The 22,785-nt window shown below is 40.5% G+C and overlaps 1 protein-coding gene across 1 annotated transcript in view; it reads right to left on the bottom strand.

Moving 5' to 3' along the window:
* The window catches only part of CRACR2A (calcium release activated channel regulator 2A), a 63,148-nt gene extending 41,017 nt beyond the window's left edge, over positions 1 to 22,131 (bottom strand). The window contains 5 exon segments of the mRNA XM_054064166.1: positions 4,142 to 4,232; positions 5,573 to 5,719; positions 7,673 to 7,835; positions 16,020 to 16,131; positions 21,890 to 22,131. Coding sequence (XP_053920141.1) covers positions 4,142 to 4,232; positions 5,573 to 5,719; positions 7,673 to 7,835; positions 16,020 to 16,131; positions 21,890 to 22,057 — 681 coding nt within the window. The 5' untranslated portion in view covers positions 22,058 to 22,131.
* Positions 22,132 to 22,785: the final 654 nt, after the last annotated feature.

Here is a 22,785-nt window from a genome sequence, read left to right as displayed (position 1 = left end):
AACTCAACAGGATTAGTGCCGCTCTAAACATCTGTAAAGACCGATTTTAGCTTTTTGTCTGCCTTAAACATTTGTTTATCCAAGGGTCTGGTCTGTGGCCCCGGGTTCAGTGGGAAGAGAGGTGTAGGAGGAGGCGCCGCTCCCCCTTGCCTGGCTGAGCTCCAGCTCCTGAGCTGGCTGTGATGGGTGAGCAGATGCAGCACAGGTGCTGACACCCCCGACCCTCAACCTGACTGCCCTAGCCGAACTCTCCCGATGGAGCTTTTGCACACATTTGGCAAGACCCCCCGCCACATGCTGGTGGGGCATGGACTGGCCTGATACAAGAACTCGTAAGGAGCCATGTGACGTGTGCAGCCCATCCCTTCAATGGGACCAGCCTGGACCACGCAGCTTGGAAGAAGCTGCTGCTGCTGCTGCAGCAACCGCGTGTTCCTAAAGAACCGCTGCTGCCCACTGATGTGGTGACTCTTTTTTACCCTTCTTTCTCTTTCTCTCCCTGCACTTTCTCTCTCTATAGTTTACCTTACTGTTTCTTGACTGGCATTGGTGCGTGTCCCATAGAATCCAAGTGACCTTGGCTGTGTTTAGGGATCAGATTGTGATCTGAATAGATTGAAATATGTTTTCTGCAACTTTGGGAAGTTGACCTCCGTACGTCGGCTGTGCATCTGAGTATTTTGGTCTTGTGAGAATTAATTGATAAGTTTTGCTGCAGCTGGTTTGTATGTTTAATTATCTCATCATATAAATCTGTCTTGTAAGATGTAGCTGGCTTAGGTCAGGAGATGACCTGAAGGGAGTCTCCAGACATGGCTGGATCTAAAAAAAGAATGAATATTCTTTGAGGATTTACACAGTTCTTTGTCTAAAATTAGTATATATACCCACTGCTATTGTAAGACATCATGCCTTTTTTAGAAGGGCATCCAATTCAGCGCTGAATTGTAAAATAAAAATATTATTGCCTTTGCTTCGAAGACTTTGTCCTTTTCAATATTTTGCCAGTGAATGAATGTTTCTCACAATTCGCTGGCTCCTTGGGGATAAGTAATCCTTTCTCTGTGGGATGGGATAGTGGGAGCAGAGAGAAGCACCCTGCTGATTTTATCAGTCTCCAATCTACTGTCCTGCCCCGTGAGGAGCAGTTAGTCTTATACAGGCAGAGGACGCGAAGCAAAGAAGGGGAGAGGGAAATTTAATGAATTAATGGATCTGAATTGTACGTAGCAGCTGAGAAATCCTGTACAAGGGAACCCAAGCAAGAAAAGTGACTGTTAAATATTATCTGGGCAGCTGGTAGAGTGGGACTGAAAGTGAGTGAGATGCAGGGGTGCCTCAAAGAAATTGTGAGGTTCCATATCTCTGTGAGGAGATTGGCGGTTGAAGGCACAAAAGTGAAAGCATTCCAGGCGAATGGTGTCCCGCAGGGAAGAAAAGTATAATGGAAAACAGGCTCAGTAAGAGAGGTTCAGAAAGGAGAGAAGAATCTGAGGATCACTCTTCTAGCATTTCACCCGGCAGCCCTTTAGGGGTGATGCCCAGGGAATGAGGGCAAGGTAGCACTCAAAGAAAAGACAAGGACCATAGCAGGTTGTAAAGGTATTCTTTAACTGGATTTTGTTTGGGGCTAGCAAGGAGACGTCCTGCACAGTGCTGGTATCCCGGGTACTGGAATCCAGCATATGCCTTTGGAAACTTTGAATTTGCAGTGCTATAGGGGCTCTTCCGGAATAATTCAAAGAGCCTTACTGATTGAAATCACATGTTTTCTTGGGTTTTGGTGACAGGGTTTAAAGTTCTCACTGTCTTGGTTTTGGTAAGAGGATTTAAAGTTCCCACCATCTTGGCTTTGGCATGGGGGTTCTAAGTCCCCACTAATAATTGTTATAAGAATTGTGTGCTGTTTTAGTTTTGAACTCAGAAAGTATAATAAGAAATAGAATATTGATAACTGATTTTAACTTTGGTAAACTTTTTAACTGTGTATGTGTGTGCCTTAGACATAGCACTGTTATGAAGCGATTGTGGGTTTGAACTAAAGTTGATGGGAAGAGATAAATGAAGTAAGTTTTGTCTTAGAATTTTTATGACTTTGTTGTTAACCTAATAGCCGTTGCACGGACAGTGTGTGAAGAACAAAAACTGGTAAATTATGTCAAGAAGTTTGGCTAAAGACTGTGGCCACCACAAATAGTTTTAACCTCAAGCAAGAAGTTGAAAAAAAAACCCCACAAAACCAAAAAAACTGAGGCTGTGGGTTTGAATGTCCCATCTCTTCTTCTCCCAGAATGTGAAGTGTTGTTTGGGTTTTTTTTCTCCTCTGGGTTGGAAGGAATTAACCCTGTTATCTCTGTAGGGGCATGCCAAGTTATGAGCAGGGGTTTTTTAGATAAAAATAATGAACATACCAGTGATTATTGGGGAATCCTCAAATAGGCTTTATTCGAATATGGGAAGAATGACCCTTAAAAATTTTAATAGAGCGCCAACTATCAATTTATTCCAAATTTATTAGATGGTTACCTTTGCAGGCACTTTTATTGTCATGTGTGTGTAACTGGGGAACAATACACACAGTTTTAGTGTTCTGTGTGTTATGTGTATCAATAACATAAGAAATGTTGAACACCTGTCTAATTGGCAGAGACAAAACGATGTCATTTAATAGAAAGACTTAAAGTTATTAGTGGTGGAGAATGTACAAAAACAAAAATTTAAAACGTATGTGAAAGTTATCAGTGGTGGAAAATGTACGTGAAGAGAAGGAGAAAGAAAACTTATTTAAAGTTAATATGTTTGTATCAAGTGTGTAAGTAGCAGTGGTCATTGGACATGTGTAAAAGGTTTAGGCAACACAGGCACGTGCCTCTGATTGGTAAACTTTTTTAAAACTCTGATCATCTTCTTAGAAAGTTGCTGAAATGCAACACAATATTCTCCAGCTGCAACAAATCTGGTAGCTGTTCCTCTGGCAATTTAATTGCTTTGATTGTTTATTTTCTAGCTTGAACCATCCAAGCATTGATGTGAGAACTATAAGATTAACACCTGGTTGATTCTTCAAGAGATTCAAGAAAGGTTGTTCATTGTTCAACAGTCTGTGTGTGAAGAGGTGGACTGTTTGGTTGACCCTAACTTGGGGAAAAATCTTCAAATATTTTTGAGAAAGTTGTTATAAATAGATGTGTGATTTTACAAGAAAAGGGGTTTGGTCTTCTTGGGTTTTGTTGGTTTTTTTCCGGTTTGGTTTGGTTTTTGGTTATAATTCCCTATATTTCACAGCAGGTTGGTTTAGTAGCACTCTGCATTCCAGTGTCCCTTGTCAGAATAGTAACTGCTGGGCTCTGGCAACACAACAGCGAGATCGTCAAAGATTTGCATCCTGTAGTGGACTAAATTAAGAATAACCAGATATGGTTTACAGTGTTACATTTAAAAGATGCTTTTTTTCTGTCTGCCACTAGCCAAAGAAAGTCAAAAGCATTTGAAGAGGAGAATCATACCTCTGGTAGGAAAACCCAGCTTACTTGGACAGTGTTATCCCAAGGTTTTAAGAACAGCCCATCAAATCTTGGAAATTAATTAGCATATTTGTCCTCTTCAATATTTTACCAGTGAATGTGTGTTTCCCTCAGACTGTTTATTTTTGTCAAAGCCAGAATAAATTTTGCTTTTGTTTTTCACCATGAGAGTGACTTTTTCAGCCTTCGGATCGCTGCGCAGATAAATCAACCACCTTCTTTCAACTGCGCAGCTTGAAAGAAGCCCCGGACGTGAGTATGTAGCTCGTGCTTTCGGGGCATGACAACCTCAAAGAACATTTTTCCTAATTGTAACCAGAAGTTGGACTTATATCAGCATTGATAATACAATAAGGCTGTAGTTAACTCTCAAGAGAATGCCAGCTGATATTGTATGTCAGCCACAAGGCACAAAGTATCAAAGCTCCTATTATCCAACAAGTCAGTATGAAGCTGCATAGCCTGGATCAGTAAAAAAGCAGGAGGGAGGCAAATGGTGTTTTTCTCATTCTGTTGCAAAACACATTTTGTGGACTTTCATTTCATACTCAAAATCAGTATAAAACCACTGAAAGCGGGAGCAGAAACCATGCGCACAACAACAGAGAGACACTCACTTTCAAGAGAAACTGCTCTCTCTCCTTTTGTATTTGCTGTTCCATTTCCTCATAGAGATGTTGAATTTCTTCATCATAAGCAGCAATTTTCCTAATAAAGGATGAAAGTAGAGTCTTTGTAGCATTACTTCAAGTCACAGCTCACATTATGAGCTAAGCCGTAACAGAAGACTTCAGAGAATGTTCTAGGGTTAAGAAAATAGGAATTTTTGTGCAGGAAAGGTCACAGATTAGAGTTTTAATTTTTTCTCATGGAAGGAAAGTTTCAACAGTTCAAAGGCTAATAAAGCTACACATCTAATGTTTCCATATAAAGCAATATTTCATATAAGTGTTATTATTACTGCTATTATTATTAATAAGATTATTATTATTGCTTAAGCCAATTCATTCCCTTAACATAATGATATATATTCCTTTCTTCAATTGAAAGGGAACAAGATAGGCACATATTAATGATGACCTATTAATTTTTAGTTCTTATATATTTGTGTATATACATACACACATTATATATGTTTTTATATATAAACCAAATATACATTGTTTACTATATTTCAGATGTTGGTTTTACATATATATATATATATTTGTTAACTTAAATTTTCACTGTTACCAGTGCTTTGTGCTGCTTTAACACCTTAAACCTCCCATTTCTCTGGCCAGTTAATATAGACCTATAGCCTTTGTGCACGCAATCTTTGCAAAGCACAGACAGTTTATCAGAATTAATGGTAAATCCAATGGTTCCCTGAAATCAAACTGATTAACTAGAAATGAATTGCTTAATATTGTCTTAAAATTGCAATGCAAGAATAGGCATATGCAAAAGAATTCCAGTCAACAGATTTTGTTGACTGGAAGAGAAAAACTAATTTCAGACAGTCCCGCATTCTAAATAACTCTACTGGTACTCTTCATGACTGGTAGAATTTTACAGCAACTCTTGTGATTATAGTTCTTCACTGAAATGCCTTGTGAAAAAAAGAAATTTACACTCAATAACCAATGTGGTTATTAAGCAGGTCATCTTATTCAGTGCTGGAGGAGCACTGGGATTTTTCTTCAGCGCACTTCTACCCAACAGTGATTTCAGAGAACTTTATATACACAGAGGTGTCTTCATATTCATAGTTTCTCCACTAAATTACAAGCACACCTTATTTCTGGAACCTCATTGCATACCCAGGGATTAAAATTAATCCCATCCAGAGTCGTTAAAGCTTGGCCATATCTGAGTGGGTTAATCTTAACAGGAGTTACTGTTATCTTATTCTTACTGTTATCTTACTGTTATCTTAATCTTAACACATTGCAGCTAACATTCCATTTACAAATCACCATTTCACCATCACTTTGCTTCAAAGGTTCAAATAGTAGGTAGGATAGTTGTAAAACTTCACAAACAGTCCAACAAGGAGAAGTACTAACTTTTTTAGAGCATATTCCAACTCATTCCTTTCATTATCTGCTTCTTGGAGCTGCGAATATATTCTGACCAGGAACTCTTCAAAACTGGAAAGTAAATGAGGTTCATCTTTTCTCAGCTGAAACCAAAGTTGTTTCATGTCACTCTCACTGAAAGAAGAGATCATAAAGGATTCATTAAAAGAGAACATTTCTCAGGCTGCAATAAATGTTCACAGCATTCTAGTGAATGGGGGCTTCAGGGTGTGAAGAATATAGATGTAATTCGTGCCAGAAAACACAGTGTAATGCCTGTTGGTGCACGACCTGCAAATTAGCATTACAGACGATAGGGAAAAAGGCCTGCTGGAATAATTCGGAGCCTGAGCAAGGACCCCCTAGGGAGGCATGGAACAATAGCAGGAGACTGCGGATTAACTTGATAACGACCTGAAAGATACCTCGTGCAAGAAACCGAGTTCAAAGTACAGAAGTGAAGATAAGGAAAATGAAAAGGAGATCACCACATGGACAATATCGACCTGCAGAATAATATAAAAGGAACTGAGAACTCAGACTTAAGTGTGCGTCGTTGGTGGAGCGGAGACTCCCCAGCGCACTCAGCGCTGTTTGCTTCTAATGCTTTCCCATATAAATATAATAAAGCAATCTTTTGCAGAAATTACGATTGATTATTTATAACAAGGGCATGATACAAGGCTTATTAAAAACGAGGGTACTTAAGCAGTGCTGGATTTGAAAAGGATGAAGTGTGTGGGAAATGATGGAAAATGCATTTGTTAAAAAAATGCATCATAAATTTTGGCCATGCATGACTGCAGAGAATCAAAGGAACTGCGTGTTTAGTGAATGCCTTGCCAGACACTTCGTCTAAACAAGGACAGATAGGAAAGGAGTCAGATGAGATATACTGTACCATCCCATCACTTCTATTAAAAGTAAAGAGTAGGCAGTGAGAAAGCTAATAAAAAACACTTCCCTATGAGATATCAATGAGATTCAGTCTCCTAAATTGCTTTGACAAGTAAACAAATTGCATTTGTACTGCCTTCTTTCATTTTCAACCCATTTTAATTCCATGACAGATCTGCTAGTAAAAACAGAACACATCTTGAAAATTTTTATTTAAAGATTTACCAATAGAATGTTTTGTTTCCAAATCCATTCAGCAGATAGTGGAAAAAACTGTGAACACTAATGGGTTTTTTAATATTTAGGCAAAATTTTTCTGAACAACTTCTTTTGTTTGCATCTTCCTGACTCATTCTTTTCCACACACATTGTAAGCCTGAACCTATCAAGCAAAGAGTGCTACATTTAAAGAAGAAGTGAGGATAAGGATAGAAAAAGTAAGTGATAAAAATCTCTTCACAATGAAAGGCTTTCAAGATGACTGACAATCAACTCTTAACTTCTAAGAGGCAGTCAGGTGAAAAGAAGAACTGATAAGCACTTTTATTTCAAGGTAAGCATCGCTGATGCATTGCTTAAACATTCCTACTGTGTGCCTAGATGTTCCCCTAGTTTTGCCTCCTGCGATTTTTTCATCTAGAAGGTTCGTTGTTATTAAATAATGAATGTCAGATCAGCACACAAGAAGCCAGTTTTTGCATTCTGTATTTCAGAGTGAATCACTCTGGCCCTGGAAGAGGTAGTGTTATCAGAGCAATCACAACATGCAATTTTGCACGGAAGGGAGAAAAAGAAGAAAAGAGGGGAAGACAAGAAAACGTTTTCCTTATGGTTAACTTTGTGTACTTTAAACACAGCCCTTGCCAAAAAAAAAAAAAATCAGTCATCATGCATTGTTTGATTACATGCTAGTAATTAGATATATTCAAAACCAATGGTATGTCAGTGGGTTAACAGTGTATATTTCATATGTCACAAACACAAATTTCATATGCCTGAAGTACAATAGCTTTGTTCTTCGTAATTTTGGTTAAATAGCATTTTATCATTTCTGACAACCAGAAAAATGAATTTTTAAAGAATCACTGAGCAGCCTTGGTCTTCTCATTCATCTTGGATTCGATTACAATCAAACACAGAGCTGAATTATAAAAGATCATACAATCTATTACTATTGCTGCAAGAACTCACTCATCTAAAACCATTTTAGCTCCAAGCTGATCCATCAGATTTGAGAACTGGAATTCTTCATCTTCATCTTCACTCTCTTTGCATTTAAATGGGCAGGCTTTTTCACTTTCTGATTGCTCCATTATCTCATTATTCAAAGCAATCTGTCCCAAAAGAAACTGACCTAAGAATTAGAAATTACATGTTAGCATTTTCAGAACTTTATAAGAAGCCATGTCAGTAAATAGCAACATATTAAAGATCAAACATTATAGTAAATATAATTTGTGATGGAAACACCTACATTTGTTTACAAGAAAACAGAATATAACCAAATAACAAAAAGATGAGGTATGGCAAGAGGATCCCTAAGTTCTATTCCTGACTTTGTCCCCAGTTTAATGTCTAACCTTCAGTAAATCACACACCCCAAAATTCACAAACTTTCTGAAAAAATTCACACCTCCATAAACTTAATGATATACATTGTAGCAACAAGCATACAATAAATCTTGTGGCCTTATTTCTTGATATGCTTAAACAGAAGTTATGAATCCAAAACAACCACAGCATTGCTTCTGATAAAATGTACATCTTATTTTTAACATTCAGACACACTTCATATTCCTGTACAATCTGCATATATGAAGCTACATTTTATTAACATTTATTTCCCTCCATTTTACTCACATGTATTTTAATTACTCTAAACTTGATCCCTACAGCAGTTTCTTCCATCTGTTTGGTATTTCTATTAATACCAGGAAGACTGGATCATGAAGACATGGTGGGATGGCTCCCATGACCGGAGTGGTGCAATGGAGGGATACAGACTCTTTAGGAAGGACAGGCAGGCAAGACAAGGAGGGGGAGTTGCCCTTTATGTAGGTGAGCAGCTGGAATGCATGGAGCTCTGTGTGGAGATAGAAGAGGAGCTGATGGAGAACTTACGGGCTAGGATTAAAGAGAAGACAGGCAAAAGTGACAGTCTAGTGGATGTATGTTACAGGCCACCTGGTAAGGAAAAACAAGTGGATGAGACCTTTTACAGTCTCATGTTCACATGCCCTTGTCTTCACGGGGGATTTCAAGCGTACTGTTATCTGTTGGAGGTACAATGCAGCAGGACATAAGCAAACCAGGAGGTTCCTGGAGTGCACTGATGATACCTTCCTTCTCCAAGTGACAGAGGAGCCAACGAGGAGAGGTGCTCTGCTAGACCTCATACCCATTGGAGAGGAGAGTCTTGCTGGGGATGTGAAAGTCAAAAGAAAGTCTTGGCTGCAGTGACCATGAGATGATGGAGTTCAGGATCTGGAGGGCAGCAGCAAAGGGTGAAAGGTCCAAGGTCACTACCTTGGACTTCAGGAAAGCAGACTTTGGCCTCTTCAAATACATGCTTGGAAAATTCCTTTTGGGTAAGGCCTAGGCTCTGAAGGAAAGAGGAGCCCAAGAAAGCTGGTTAATATTCAAGGATCACCTCCTTCAAGCTCAACAGAGCTCCACTTCAGTGAATTCAGGCAAAAAAAACATGAGACCTGCATGGGTAAACAAAAAGCTCCTGGCTAAATACAACCCCAAAAAGAAAGCACATAGAGGGTGGAAGCAAGGATGGGTAGGAACACCGAAACATTGTCTGGGCATGCAGGGATGAAGTTACGAAAGCTAAAGACCAAATGGAATTGCACCTGGACGGGGATGTTTTTTTAAAAAAAAAAAAAAAAAAAAAAAAAAGGTCTTCCATGAGTACATAGACAAAAGAAAGACTAGGAAAAATATGTGCCTCAGCAAGATGATAAGACTTGGTTACACAGGACATGGAAAAGGTGTAAGTACCAAATGCCTTCTTTACCTTAGTCTTTTCTGCCAGGACTGGCCTTCAGGAATCCCAGAGATCAAAGACAAAGGTTGAAGCAAGGAAGACAATCAGTCAGGTCAGGGTATACTTAAGTAATTAGACATGTAAAAGTCTGTGGGCCCTGATGCACTCAGAAGTGCTGAGGAACTGGCAGATGTCACTGAGACCACTCTTGATAATCTTAGATTGATCATGGTGACTGGGAGAAGTACCAGAAGACTAGAGGAAAGCAAATGTCACCCCCATCTTCAAGAAGGGCAAGAAAGAGGACCCAGTGCACCACAGGCAAGTTAGCCTAAACTTGATCCCTGAGAAGGTGGTAGAGAATCTAATCCTGGAAACCATTTCCAGACACACTAAGGTTGAGAAAATCATCAGTAGTCAAGATGGATTCACCAGTGGGAAGTCATGCTTGACCAATTTGATAAACTTCTGTGATGAAGTGACTGGCCTAGCAGATGACAGTAATGGTGGATATTTTCTAACTAGACTTCAGTAAGGCCTCCAACAAGATCCTTACAGACAAGCCGTTGACGGATGAGCATTCCGTAAGATAGACCAAAAAGTGTCTGAATGACTCGGCCCAGAAGGAAGTGATCAATGGTGCACAGTCTAGTTGGAAGCCAAAGATCAGTACTGGGTCTAGTCTGGTTTGACATCATCATTAATGACCTGGATGATGGGGCACAGTGCACTCCCAGCAGGTTTGCAGACGACATTAAACTGTGAGGAGTGGCTGATAAATCAGAGGGTTGCGTGGCCTGGAAATGGGCTGACAAGAACCTCAGGAAGTTCAACAAGAGGAAGTGCAAAGTCCTGCACCTGGGGAGGAACAACTCTGTGCACCAATACATGCCAGGGGCCACCCAGCTGGAAAGCAGCATGGCAAAAAAAGACATGGATATCCTCATTGACACCAGGCTGAACAGGACCCAGGAATGTGCCCTTGTTGCAAAGAAAGCTAATGGAGTCCTTGGCTGCATTAGACAGAGTACTGGCAGCAGTCTGAGAAAAGTCATCCTTCCCCTCTATTCAGTACTGGGGAGGCCACAGAGGGAGTTCTGTGTCCAGTTCTGGGCTTCTCAGTACAAAAGAGACAGGGACAGGGCCCCAACAAAGGGCCACATAGATGATTAAGGGACTGGAGCATCTCTCATGTGCAGAAAGGCTGAGAGAGCTGGGAATGTGAAGGCTCAGGGATATAATCAATGTATATAAATACTGAAGAGATAATGCAAGTATGAAGGAGCCAAGGTCTTTTTTGTGGTGCCCAGTGACAGGACAAGAGGCAATGGGCACAAACTGAAACATGGGAGGTTCCAGCTGAATATTAGGAAACACTTCTCTACTGTGAGGGTAACCAAGCACTGGTACAAGTTGCCCAGGGATGTTGTGTAGTCTTTGTCCTTGGAAATATTCAAAAGCCATGTGGAGATAGCCCTCGGCAACTGGCTTGCGGTGGCCCTGCTTGAGCAAAGGAGCCAGACCAGATGACCTCCAGAGGTCCCTTCCAACAATAACCATTCTGCAATTCTGTGATTCATATATTCCTGGGTATTGACACCACATCGTAGTCACGAGAAACTTTCATGAAAGTCATGAGACTTTCTCAACAAATTTTCACTAGCCAACAACACATGACATTACCTTGTATTTGCTCTTGTAAGTGCTGAGAACTGGTTATTAGAAATAACCACAGATTAGCAAAAGACTTGATTCAGTTTAAATTAAATATTTAAACAAATATTTAATTTAAATTCTTGCAAAGCAAGAACAGATATTACTGAAGTCAACTCACCTGAAAGGTTCAAGTAGATTAACAAACAGGTAGAGCTTGAAACTACTTTAGTTTTGGAGATACAAATACATATATAGACAAGGCATCCAAAAATAGAGACCTGCAAAGAATACCAAAACAAGCAGCTACGTGCTTTTTAGCTGTATCCAGAAAAAGAACAGAAGAAATAAGTATAGCAGTTGTACAGTGAGGATGCAGAAGTGAAACTGCCATATGAATAATTAATGTGCTTATGCACAATTGGGGAAGACCAGCTATATTCCATCAAATTATAAATGTGCTAGCTATTTTATTTGAACATCTACAAGTAAGAATTTTTAAGTAATCTAGGCAAAAGGGGTATTGTGATTTTCTGCAGAGGTTCTAAATTGTAGTACAAATATTACCATAGACCTAATTACTGCAGTACAAGTTTTATCTGGACATCACTGTGCGTTGTCCATCCTCTAGTCTTCTAAAGCAGCCTTTATTTAATACAGCTTCTGCTTCCACTAGAACACAAACATCATTACCTAGCCAGATATACAACTATCGAACCTGGATCCTTAGAAAATCCTACTAAGTCCTGTGAAGGAAGTTAAAATGCAGCATGCTTTATGCTGTCAGTCCTTACGTTTTATGCGATTCCTATGCACGGGTGCTGTTGAAGACAGTGCTCTGTCTGTGGCAGCCCATGTAGCCTTCTGCGTCCATGTCCTTTGTGTGTCTGTATGTGCACGTGTGGGTGTCTCTGGGATACACACTTAACTTCATTACCAGCTGAACCTGCAAACGGGAGAGCATTGCCCATAACCACCTGGATCTCTGGACTGGGCTGCAGCAGCTGTGAAGGAGGAGTCTCCAGGGCCTGGAGCTGCTGGAGATGGCAGCCACTTACAACCTCATGTAACAGAAAATTTTGGTTTTGCACAGCCTACTTGTGAAACTAATGATTTAACTAAAAAATATGTATAACTTACTTACGAAAATAAAGTAGCAACAAAGTAAACCAGCTTCACTGGGGCCTAACTTAAGTGTCTCCATGCAAATGCACATAGCATAGTGAATAAACAAGGAGGTAGAGACATGTGCATACCTGCAGGGCTATCATCTCATTGGCATCACACAGAGGTGTGGTGGGATGGCTCCTATGACTGGAGTGCTGGATTGGAAGGATACAGGCTCTTTAGGAAGGACAGAGAGGGGAGACAAGAAGACGCTGCCCTCTATGTTAGCTGACCAGCTGTAGTGTGTCGAGTTCCGCCTGGGGATGGACGAGGAGCTGAGCAAGATCTTATGTGTCAGAATTAAAGGAAGGGCAGGGTCAGGTGACATTATAGTAGGGGGGGGCTGCCACAGGCCGTGTGAACAGGACAGAGGGCATAAGGCCCTCTACAGACAGATAGGAGCAGCCTCACGTTCTCAAGCCCTGGGGGACATTAACGAGCCTTTTATCTATTCGAGGAGAAAAAACAGAAGAGCATATGCAATCCAGGATGTTCCTGGAATGCATTTATGATGATTTCCTTCTCCAAGTGATAGAGGAGCCAATGAGGAGAGGGGCTACAATGGACTTCGTTACTACCAGCAAGGAGTGGCTGGTGGGGAAAGTGAAGCTCAAGGGAAGACTTGGCTGCAGTGACCATGGAATGGTGGTGTTCAAGATCCTTAGGTCAGTGAGGAGGGTGCATAGCAAGCTCACTACGCTAGACTTCAGGAGAGCAGATTTTGGTCTCTTCAGGGATCTGTTTGGAAGAGTACCATGCGATGAAGCCCTGGAGGGCAGAGAGGCCCAAGGAAACTGGTTAATATTCAAGGATCATCTCCTCCAAGCTCAGAAGCCAGCAAAGAAGTCAGGCCAAAATACCAGTAGGTCTGCATAGACGAACAAGAAGCTCCTGGATCAACTCAAACAAAAAAGAAGCTTACAGAGCATGGAAGCAAGAACAGGTGACCTGGGAGGAACACAGAGAAATTGTTCGAGCAACTAGGGATCAGCTTAGGAAAGCTAAAACCCTGAGAGAATTAAATCCAGCCAGGGACATCATGGGCAACACGGAATGCTTCTAAAGGCACGCTGGTGACAGGTACATGGAAGACTAGGGAAAATTCAGGCCCTCTCTGGAAGGAAATGGGAGACCTGGTTACTCAGAATATGGAGAAGGCTGAGGTACTTAACCTCAGTTTTTGCCTCAGTCTTCACTAGCAAGTGCTCATGGTCATACCATGCAGGTCACAGAAGGCAAAGGCAGGGACTGAGAGAAAAATGAAAAGCCCACTGTAGGACAGGATCAGGTGAGAGACCATCAAAGGAACCGGAAGCTGCACAAATCCATGGGACCTGTTAAGATGTATCTGTGGGTCCTGAGAGAACCAGCAGATGAAGTTGCTAAGCCACTATTCACCATAGCTGAGAAGTCATGTCAGTCTGGTGAAATTTCCACTGACTGGAAAAGGGGAAACATAACTTCATTTTCAAAAAATGAAAAAAGGAAGACCCATCGAACAGTAAGTCAGTCAGTCTCACCCCCATGCCTGACAAGATCATGAAGCAGGGCCTCCTAGAAACTCTGCTGAAGCACCTAGAAAATAAGGAGGTGATTAGTGACAGCCAATATGGCTTCACTAAAGGCAAATTGTACCTGATGAATCTAGTGCTTTCTATGACAAGGTTACAGCACTGGTGGATAAGGAAAGAGCAACTGATCTCATCTACCTGGATTTGGGCAAAGCATTTGATACTGTCCTGTACAACATTCTGCTCTAGGTGGGTAAGGAATTGGCTGGATGGTTGTGCTCAAAGAATTGCAGTTGATGGCTTGATGTCCAAGTAGAGACCAGTGACAACAGATGATCCTCAGGGATCAGTATTAGGAGAGGTGTTGTTTAACATCTTTGTGATAGACACAGACAGTGGGATTGACAGCACCCTCAGCAAGTTTGTCGATGACACCAAGCTGTGTGGCACAGTTGACATGCTGGAGGGAAGGGATGCTGTCTAGACCTTGACAGGCTTGAGAAGTGGGCCTGTGCAAACTTCATGAAGTTCAACAAGGCCAAATGCATGGTCCTGCACCTGGGTCAGGGCAATCTCCAGCACAAATACAGGGCAGGTACAGAATGGATCAAGAGCAGCCCTGAGGAGAAGGGCATGTAGCTGGATGAGAAGTTCAGCATGAGACAGCAATGTGCAGTTGTAGCCCAGAAAGCCAATCGCATCCTGGACTTAGCAAAAGAAGCGTGACCAGCAGGGTGAGGAAGGTGATTCTGCCCCTCTACTCCAACCTTGTGAGACCCCACCTAGAGAGTCCGCATCCAGTTCTTGGGGGGCCAACATAAGATGGACCTGTTAGAGTAAGTCCAGAGGAGGGCCACAAAAATGATCACAGGTCTGGAGCACTTTTCCTATGAAGACAGGATGAGAGAGTGTGGTTGTTCAGCCTGGAGAATAGAAGGCTCTGGTGAGATCTTACAGCAGCCTTCCAGTACATAAGGGAGCCTACAAGCAGCATGGAAAGGGACTTTTTACAAGGACATGTAGGGGCAATGGTTTTAAACTGAAATAGGATAGATTTAGATTAGATATAAGGAAGAAATTCTACACTATGAGTGTGGTGAGGCACTGGAACAGGTTGCCCATAGAAGCAATGCCCCATCCCTGGAGGTGTTCAAGACCAGGTTGGATGGGGCCTTGAGCAGCCTGGTCCAATGGGAGGTGTCTCTGCCCATGGAAGGTGGGGGTTGGAACTGGATGGATCTTTAAGGTCCCTTCCAAACCAAACCATTCTATGATTCTATGATTAATTTTTAAATAATGGCAATTTGCAGATTAAAGTATATCTCTATTAAGATACTTGATCTAAATTTAAAATACGATAAATAGGATATGAGAGAATTAAAATTTCAAATTACTGATGATTTGCAAACAAAAATGCAGGTCCTATTTGGGGGCCTATACATAGTGTTTAAATGGAAATTTACTGCTACAATTTAAACAGAGAAGAAATTCCATTTTTGAGAGAAAACGCTTAAGCCTGGGTTTCACAGTCAGCAGAGCTACAATTTAAGTACAAAACCGATTCTGCATAAACAACCAAATAGTCTCTCTAACATTGTCATCTTACCTGGAACAACCCTTTTACAAACACAGGGAACATGACAGCAAGCTTGTTGTTGTGAAGCAGGCAGTTACAAAGAACTTATCAGCTCCCATCATGCAGTAATAATAATTGCCTTATCCTGTTTTGTTTTGAAATAAAGTAGCATCATTTGAAGAATTAATTTGTTGTAGAAAGCAGTCCCATAGCTGTAAGGAATATGGTACTAACACATTTTCAACAATCTTAATCTTGGAGATAATCTGAATTATCTCTCAGGTTTTTTAGCTTGATATGAAATAAAACACAGGATCTTTTTTCTCCAAAGTGAAATTTTCCAGAATGTGCTCATAGATCTATTCCACAGCTTAAAACAAGTGTAAATCATATGTTTACATCATACATCTCATATTGTGCTATTGCTTGCCATTGCACAGGCAAGAAAGACCATGGAGTGCTTTGTCTATTTATAGACATACTTCTTCATCTGTTACATGCATCTGGTAATCTATGGAACAGTCTGGCTCCCAGTGTGCATAGTGAAGCGTACTGTTAGGATAAAGTACTTCTTTATTGATGTGGAGAGAACAGAACACGTATAAAGCTCTATACAGGAGACATGCTTCCCAAACTCACTGAATCCTGTAGTGAACTCCTTTGGGGTAAGCGAGCCATTGCCATCAGCGTCCAAAGTAACAAAAACTTTTTCAAGCTCTTTCAGGCTAAGACATAACTCGGGATGCAGTCTCTGGAATGACAGAACATGCAGCAACTTTACCCAGTACTATAGGATGAGAGGAAGACCAGATTCTACATAACATCCTAAAGAAAGAAGGATAGGTCCTTTTGTTTCCCAGAGTGAAAATTCAAATACATCACAGAGTAAAACAACATCAACTGAGGGAGGTTTGCCTTTACAACTTCACTGTTTGCCTTCATGAATCCTTTATAATACAGCAGTGAGAACAACCTGAACAAACAGATTCCAATCACATATTTTAATTTGAGACAGAGCCTCAGCATCCTGGTGAAATGGCTTGATTTATCTTGGTGAAATGCCCTGACTATCATGCAGCTGGACAAACTTGCTAGCAGAACCGTATCCCTACTTCCTTCCATGTCATGTGGTCAAGAAAGAGACTCTCTATAAACAGGAACATTGTAGAGGGTATATCATATTAATTAAAGCTGCTTTAAGGTGTGTAAATAAATAAATATGTAAAACAAAGCTAAGGAAGCAGCACCGCTCAAAGAGTAAACCTGCTGTTCCCGTAACAAGTTAAATGTAGTTCATGAGTGCCTACTTCTGAGACGCAGCATGCTGACACCAAAAAAGATAAAACTTCATGAAACTAGCTCCATAAAATCACTTATTTTTTCCTAAGAACCTAAAGACAGGTATAAATCAAAACCAAAAAAACACCTAATGGTTTTACTGTAATTTTTTTAACAGTATAGACAGATTCCAAGAAACAGGAGGAAACTGGAGTGGCAAACAACTACAATAGCAAGGACTTCCACTGGAATATAGCACTAGGAAGAGTAAAACCTTTCCTCAGCTTGGGAAGAATATAAATATTCTTAACTTATTCTTAAATGACTTAACACTGGTTAAGTCATCTGCTTTATTAGTTAATATTTACATGCCTTCCCTGAACTCCTGTTGTATATACAACATATTAAAATTGCAAGCTAGTAGGATGATAAAATTCATCACAGCAAAAGTATTAATCTGTTCCACTGTGGGGAAGGGCTTTAGGGTCAAAGAAAGTCCCTCCTACAATACAAGAACAACAGATAACACAATTTAACATACCAGGCTATATAGCCAAGGGCCAGCCAGCTGGCTCTTCTGACCATGTCATAAACACAGACAAACCTGCTATTCCAGTACAACTGCTTGTGGGTCTTGCTGCAAACCTAACAGATAAATACACACTGCTGGAACTACAGCTGGAGTGCCCATTGGCAGGAGTCAAATTCTGAAACAAATTATATTAATTTAGCAGTGGAAACCAACACAATTACTTCTATTTTCTTGAAAAAAATAGAACATGTTGAAGAATGTTCGAATGTTTTGCTCCATTATATTCCATGAGGATAATTTACTGACTTTGATGAGCTGGGGCCACAACTTTGTTACTAAGATTTAGTCAGTGTTTTAATATCCTCTTGTTCTTAAAAAAAAACAAATCAAAAGGTTTTGTTTCGTTATGAAAAACAAAATGTTACTGTTGCTCTCATAGATGTGTTTCTGTTTATTTACTCATTTTGGGCTTACTGTAAAAATACACAGATACTTTCAATATGAGGCTCTTAATAATAATAATAAAACCAACCAAAAAAAACCCCGCCATTTCCAAAGATACCACTAGAAATTGTCCGCATTGCCACCCAATGTGCTTTGCCTATGCTAACTAATCTGAAAATACTAAGCCTTTACTCTGTTAAATAAAAAGACAGAGGTCAAGTAGCTAAGACCAAGATCTGAACACAATTCTGCTATACACATTAAATCTAAACATTTTGCAACACTAATTCTTGTTATTCGTGATAACTTCAAGGTCCAAAGTGAGGGTTTGTTGTTTCATCTTAAAAAGCTTAAAGTTAGCATCTTGTAGTTGAAGTAATACTTCATTTCATCTTCCAGAGGTCCTGGCTGACTGGGGAAGTTCCACTAGACTGGAGGCTGGCTGATGTTGTGCCCATCTACAAGAAGGGTTGCAGAGAGGATCCGGGAAACTACAGGCCTGTCAGTCTCACCTCAGTGCCAGGGAAAGTCATGGAACAGGTAATCTTGAGTGCTATCATGAAGCACATGCAAGAGAACCGGGTGATCAGGCCCACTCAACATGGGTTTACAAAAGGCAGATCTTGCCAAACTAACCTGATCACCTTCTATGACAAAATCACTCGACTACTGGATGGGGGAAAGGCTGTGGATGTAGTCTTCTTGGACTTCAGTAAAGCCTTTGACACAGTTTCTCACAGCATTCTGTTTCAGAAACTGTCAGCCTCTGGCCTGGACAGGCGCACACTCTCCTGGGTTGAAAACTGGTTGGATGGCCGGGCCCAGAGAGTGGTGGTCAATGGAGTTAACTCCAGCTGGAGGCCAGTCACAAGTGGAGTTCCTCAGGGCTCAGTACTGGGTCCAGCTCTGTTCAAGGTCTTTATCAATGACCTGGATGAAGGCATCGAGTGCACCCTTAGCAAGTTTGCAGATGACACTAAGCTGGGAGGAAGTGTCGATCTGCTGGAGGGTAGGGAGGCTCTGCAAAGGGATCTGAACAGGCTGGACTGCTGGGCCGAGACCAATGGGATGAGGTTTAACAAGGCCAAATGCCGGGTCCTGCACTTGGGGCACAACAACCCTATGCAGCGCTACAGACTGGGGGAAGAATGGCTGGAGAGCTGCACGGAAGAGAAGGACCTGGGGGTGCTGGTTGACAGCCGACTGAACATGAGCCAGCAGTGTGCCCAGGTGGCCAAGAAGGCCAACGGCATCTTGGCTTGTATCAGAAATGGGGTCAGCAGCAGGTCCAGGGAGGTGATTCTCCCTCTGTACTCAGCACTGGTGAGACCGCACCTTGAATACTGTGTTCAGTTCTGGACTCCTCACCACAAGAAGGATGTTGAGGCTCTGGAGCGTGTCCAGAGAAGAGCAACAAAGCTGGTGAGGGGGCTGGAGAACAAGTCTTATGAGGAGCGGCTGAGAGAGCTGGGGTTGTTTAGCCTGGAGAAGAGGAGGCTGAGGGGAGACTTTATTACTCTCTACAACTACCTGAAAGGAGGTTGTGGAGAGGAGGGAGCTGGCCTCTTCTCCCAAGTGACAGGGGACAGGACTAGAGGGAATGGCCTGAAGCTCCACCAGGGGAGGTTCAGGTTGGATATCAGAAAAAAATTCTTCACCGAGAGAGTCATTGGCTACTGGAACAGGCTGCCCAGGGAGGTGGTCGAGTCGCCTTCCCTGGAGGTGTTTAAGGAACGGGTGGATGAAGTGCTTAGGGACATGGTTTAGGGAGTGTTAGGAATGGTTGGACTCGATGATCCAATGGGTCCTTTCCAACCTTGTGATTCTGTGATTCTGTGATTCTGTGATTAATTGTCATTAGTATGGAACTAACAAACAGCAGGATGCAAAAGTGATCAACACCTCATACCTTTTACGTAAAAACTGATTTACTTTATTGATTTATACCTTTGCTATAGGTAGTGAAGATAAAGAAAAGTGCAATCACATTTGCAATACAGAGATTCTAATTAACTCATCACTCTAATTAAGTGCAATGAATAATTCTAATAGTATATGTCTAGTGTACAATCAAGAAGATGTGGCCAGACTCTTCTGAATGGTGCCTGATGACAGGACAATGGGCAACGAGCACAAACAGGAACACAGAAGTTCCACCTGAACACAAGGAGAAACTTCTTTACTGTGAGGGTGACAGACCACTGGAATAGACTGACCACGGAAGTTGTGGTGTCTCCATCTCTGAAGATATTCAACCCCCACCGGGAAGCATTCATGTGGCATCTGCTCTAGGTGATCCTGCTTTAGCAGTGGAATTCGGAGTAGATGCTCTCCAGAGGTCCTTTCTAATCCCTACCATTCTGCAATTTTGTCATACAGTCATTCAGTATAAAACATTGTTATTTTGTATATTGTTAATAACAAAATATAGGATAACAAATCCATTAGCAAACATTGTAGATTACTGTCACTGGTGTCCAAATAAATCTCTATTAATCTACTTCTAAATTACAAGGAAGATGGGATAATGAAAAAGCTATCACTGATTTCAAAGAATCAGAGTTTCTGAATTCTTGGAATTAATGTGAAAGAATTTGGTCACTAAATTACTTTATAGTCAAATGGAGGAGATGGTTCTCACTCCAGTGTTTTTGTCAAGTCAAACAGCATTGATTACAGCTGATTTACTCATTTATTAAATTGTTGAGTGGAATAAGGATAACTAGTATCTTCAGAAGGTCTGTATTTGTTACACTATATTTTATTGGATCAACAGGAAATAAAAGCAAACATAAAGAAACATCTTCTCAAATGTTCTCAGCACCCTTATTTCTGTATTTACATGAACAGACACTTGCATACATACTAAGCTGTCAGATATGGTAAACAAATACTCTATGGTGAAATATAATAAATATACTTCGCTCCGCAGCACTTCCTCTCCTGCGTCTTTTGCAACACCTGTTTTAGAACCTGAACTAAAATTTATTGTCATTTTAAGCATAAAGCCTAGAATCAAACAGAAACTAATGCTTTTACATTCCTTGCAAACACAGATAGTAAGATTTTTTATACACACACACACACACATATATATATATATCTTCCACTAGGTGAAAATATCTACCACTCAGTTTTTGGAAAGACAATAAAATGATAATCCATTAAATTCTCTGTGGGTCTGGATTTTACCACTAACAACATATTTGTTTCTCTGCGTTCAGCTATTTCAATGAAATAATGTATGTTAGTAGGGCCTACTGTACCACAGCAAGCATCTGCACTTCTATCTCTTTTCAACTTTGCAGAATTAGCACAGATCATCAAAAAACTCATCAACACACACCTGTACAGAAAGCTCTGAGGGCTAATAATCCAAGCAATTTACTGTGAGGTTTTCGCTTTTCCAAAACATATATTTAAAAGTGTTTCATTTCCGTTTTCCTATATGCTAACACATCTTTGTTTGTGAGTATTTGGAAAGTTTCTAAATTTTACATTATGCTTCCATTGGTAGTAGTTTGTGCTGAATTTATTTTGCTACTGCTCCCCAATTCAATTTCATCCATGAGTTGTGAAGTAGAAATGGAAATTACATTTTGCACGTCAAGCATGAGTATATTCAAATAAGATTCAAATCATCTTATTATTTCTGCGATACGCACTCAATCTCATTTTCAAAAGACTTTGCTATATAGCTGCTTTTTTCATCAGTATTTTCAGCAAATCTGATTTTCGGCCCCTTAAACAATTTAAGAACAATTTGAGAAGATTATTGTGAACACTGAATAATGATAAAATACTATTCCTCTGTACTTCATACATATATGTGTGATCTAGCTGAGAGTTCGGCATTGTCTGGCAGGTGAAACCAAACTTAAAGACTTTATTTACACAGTTGTGCTGAAAAAAACCAGAAGGATAAAATTGGTGGCCTGAATATACTCATGACGCTTTGGCAAACTGCAAAGTAATGAACTTACTGGAGTTTCAACTTTCTCAACAAGAACGGAATTAAATTCCTGGGACATTTTTAGAATTTCACTTACTTTGTTTTTCCACTTTTTTGTTGCTTTGTGTGTGGAAACAAATGCAATTATTATGTAAGACTTCGAGGAGATATTTTAAATCCTACATACCTCTTTAAAGTTAGGAGGGCTTTACAATTTTTAACTCAAAATTAATCAGTCTCAAGTCATTAAGGGCATTAGGAGCTTCTCTCATTATGCTTTTCACATAGTCAGTTTTGGTTTACCTGCATGTCTTGACGAGTGACAAAGCCTTTGCCTTCCAGATCACAAATCTGAAAGAACTCATGTGCTTTTCCCCACACAGTTAGTCCTGGGTCTTGCTCTCCAGTCCTGCTCCTCTCTGCATCTCCTGGTGGCACAAGACTAGCACAGTCTTCTTCTATTCTGTTCATTGTCACAATTTCAGCACAGGAACATTTTGGGATGCTGCTTCCCCGTTTACTCACAAATTCTGATATGAAACCTGTACATGGAAGGTAAGGAAAAGGGCAAATCAGACACTCTTAATAATGCTTTGCACAATCTTCTGGTGGCACAAGACTAGCACAGTCTTCTTCTATTCTGTTCATTGTCACAATTTCAGCACAGGAACATTTTGGGATGCTGCTTCCCCGTTTACTCACAAATTCTGATATGAAACCTGTACATGGAAGGTAAGGAAAAGGGCAAATCAGACACTCTTAATAATGCTTTGCACAATCTCTTAGCAACCGTCTCTTTAATTAGGCACTAAAGCTTAAAAGAAGAAAAAGATTTTTTAAAATGCCTACACTTGATGGGCTGCACTAAAGACACTGCAAACGAGATGAAAAATGAGGAGGCAGGAGTCTGAGGCAAGGAAGAGACAAAACTAGCTCTGAAAAAGAATCTCCAAGTAAGATCAGTCAGTTTAATAAGAAATATAGATGATCGATTAATATGAGCAAGAAAACACAAGAAATACAAGTTAATGAAAAAATAATTTAAAGTCACTACAAGTACTGAACTGGTTTCCTTTTGACTCTGATCATCTTAAGACCACATACCACAATTTGCCTCCAGTGCTTTGGAATACAGTTCATATCACAGCTATAGTATAGAAGATGATGGATGACTGATGGAACACGGTGTTGAAATGAAT

Source organism: Cuculus canorus, chromosome 1 (genome assembly GCF_017976375.1).
Source record: "Cuculus canorus isolate bCucCan1 chromosome 1, bCucCan1.pri, whole genome shotgun sequence".
NCBI classification, from domain to species: Eukaryota; Metazoa; Chordata; class Aves; order Cuculiformes; family Cuculidae; genus Cuculus; species Cuculus canorus.
The sequence above is the reverse complement of the archived record's forward strand: the minus strand, read 5'-3'. Positions and strand labels throughout refer to the sequence as shown.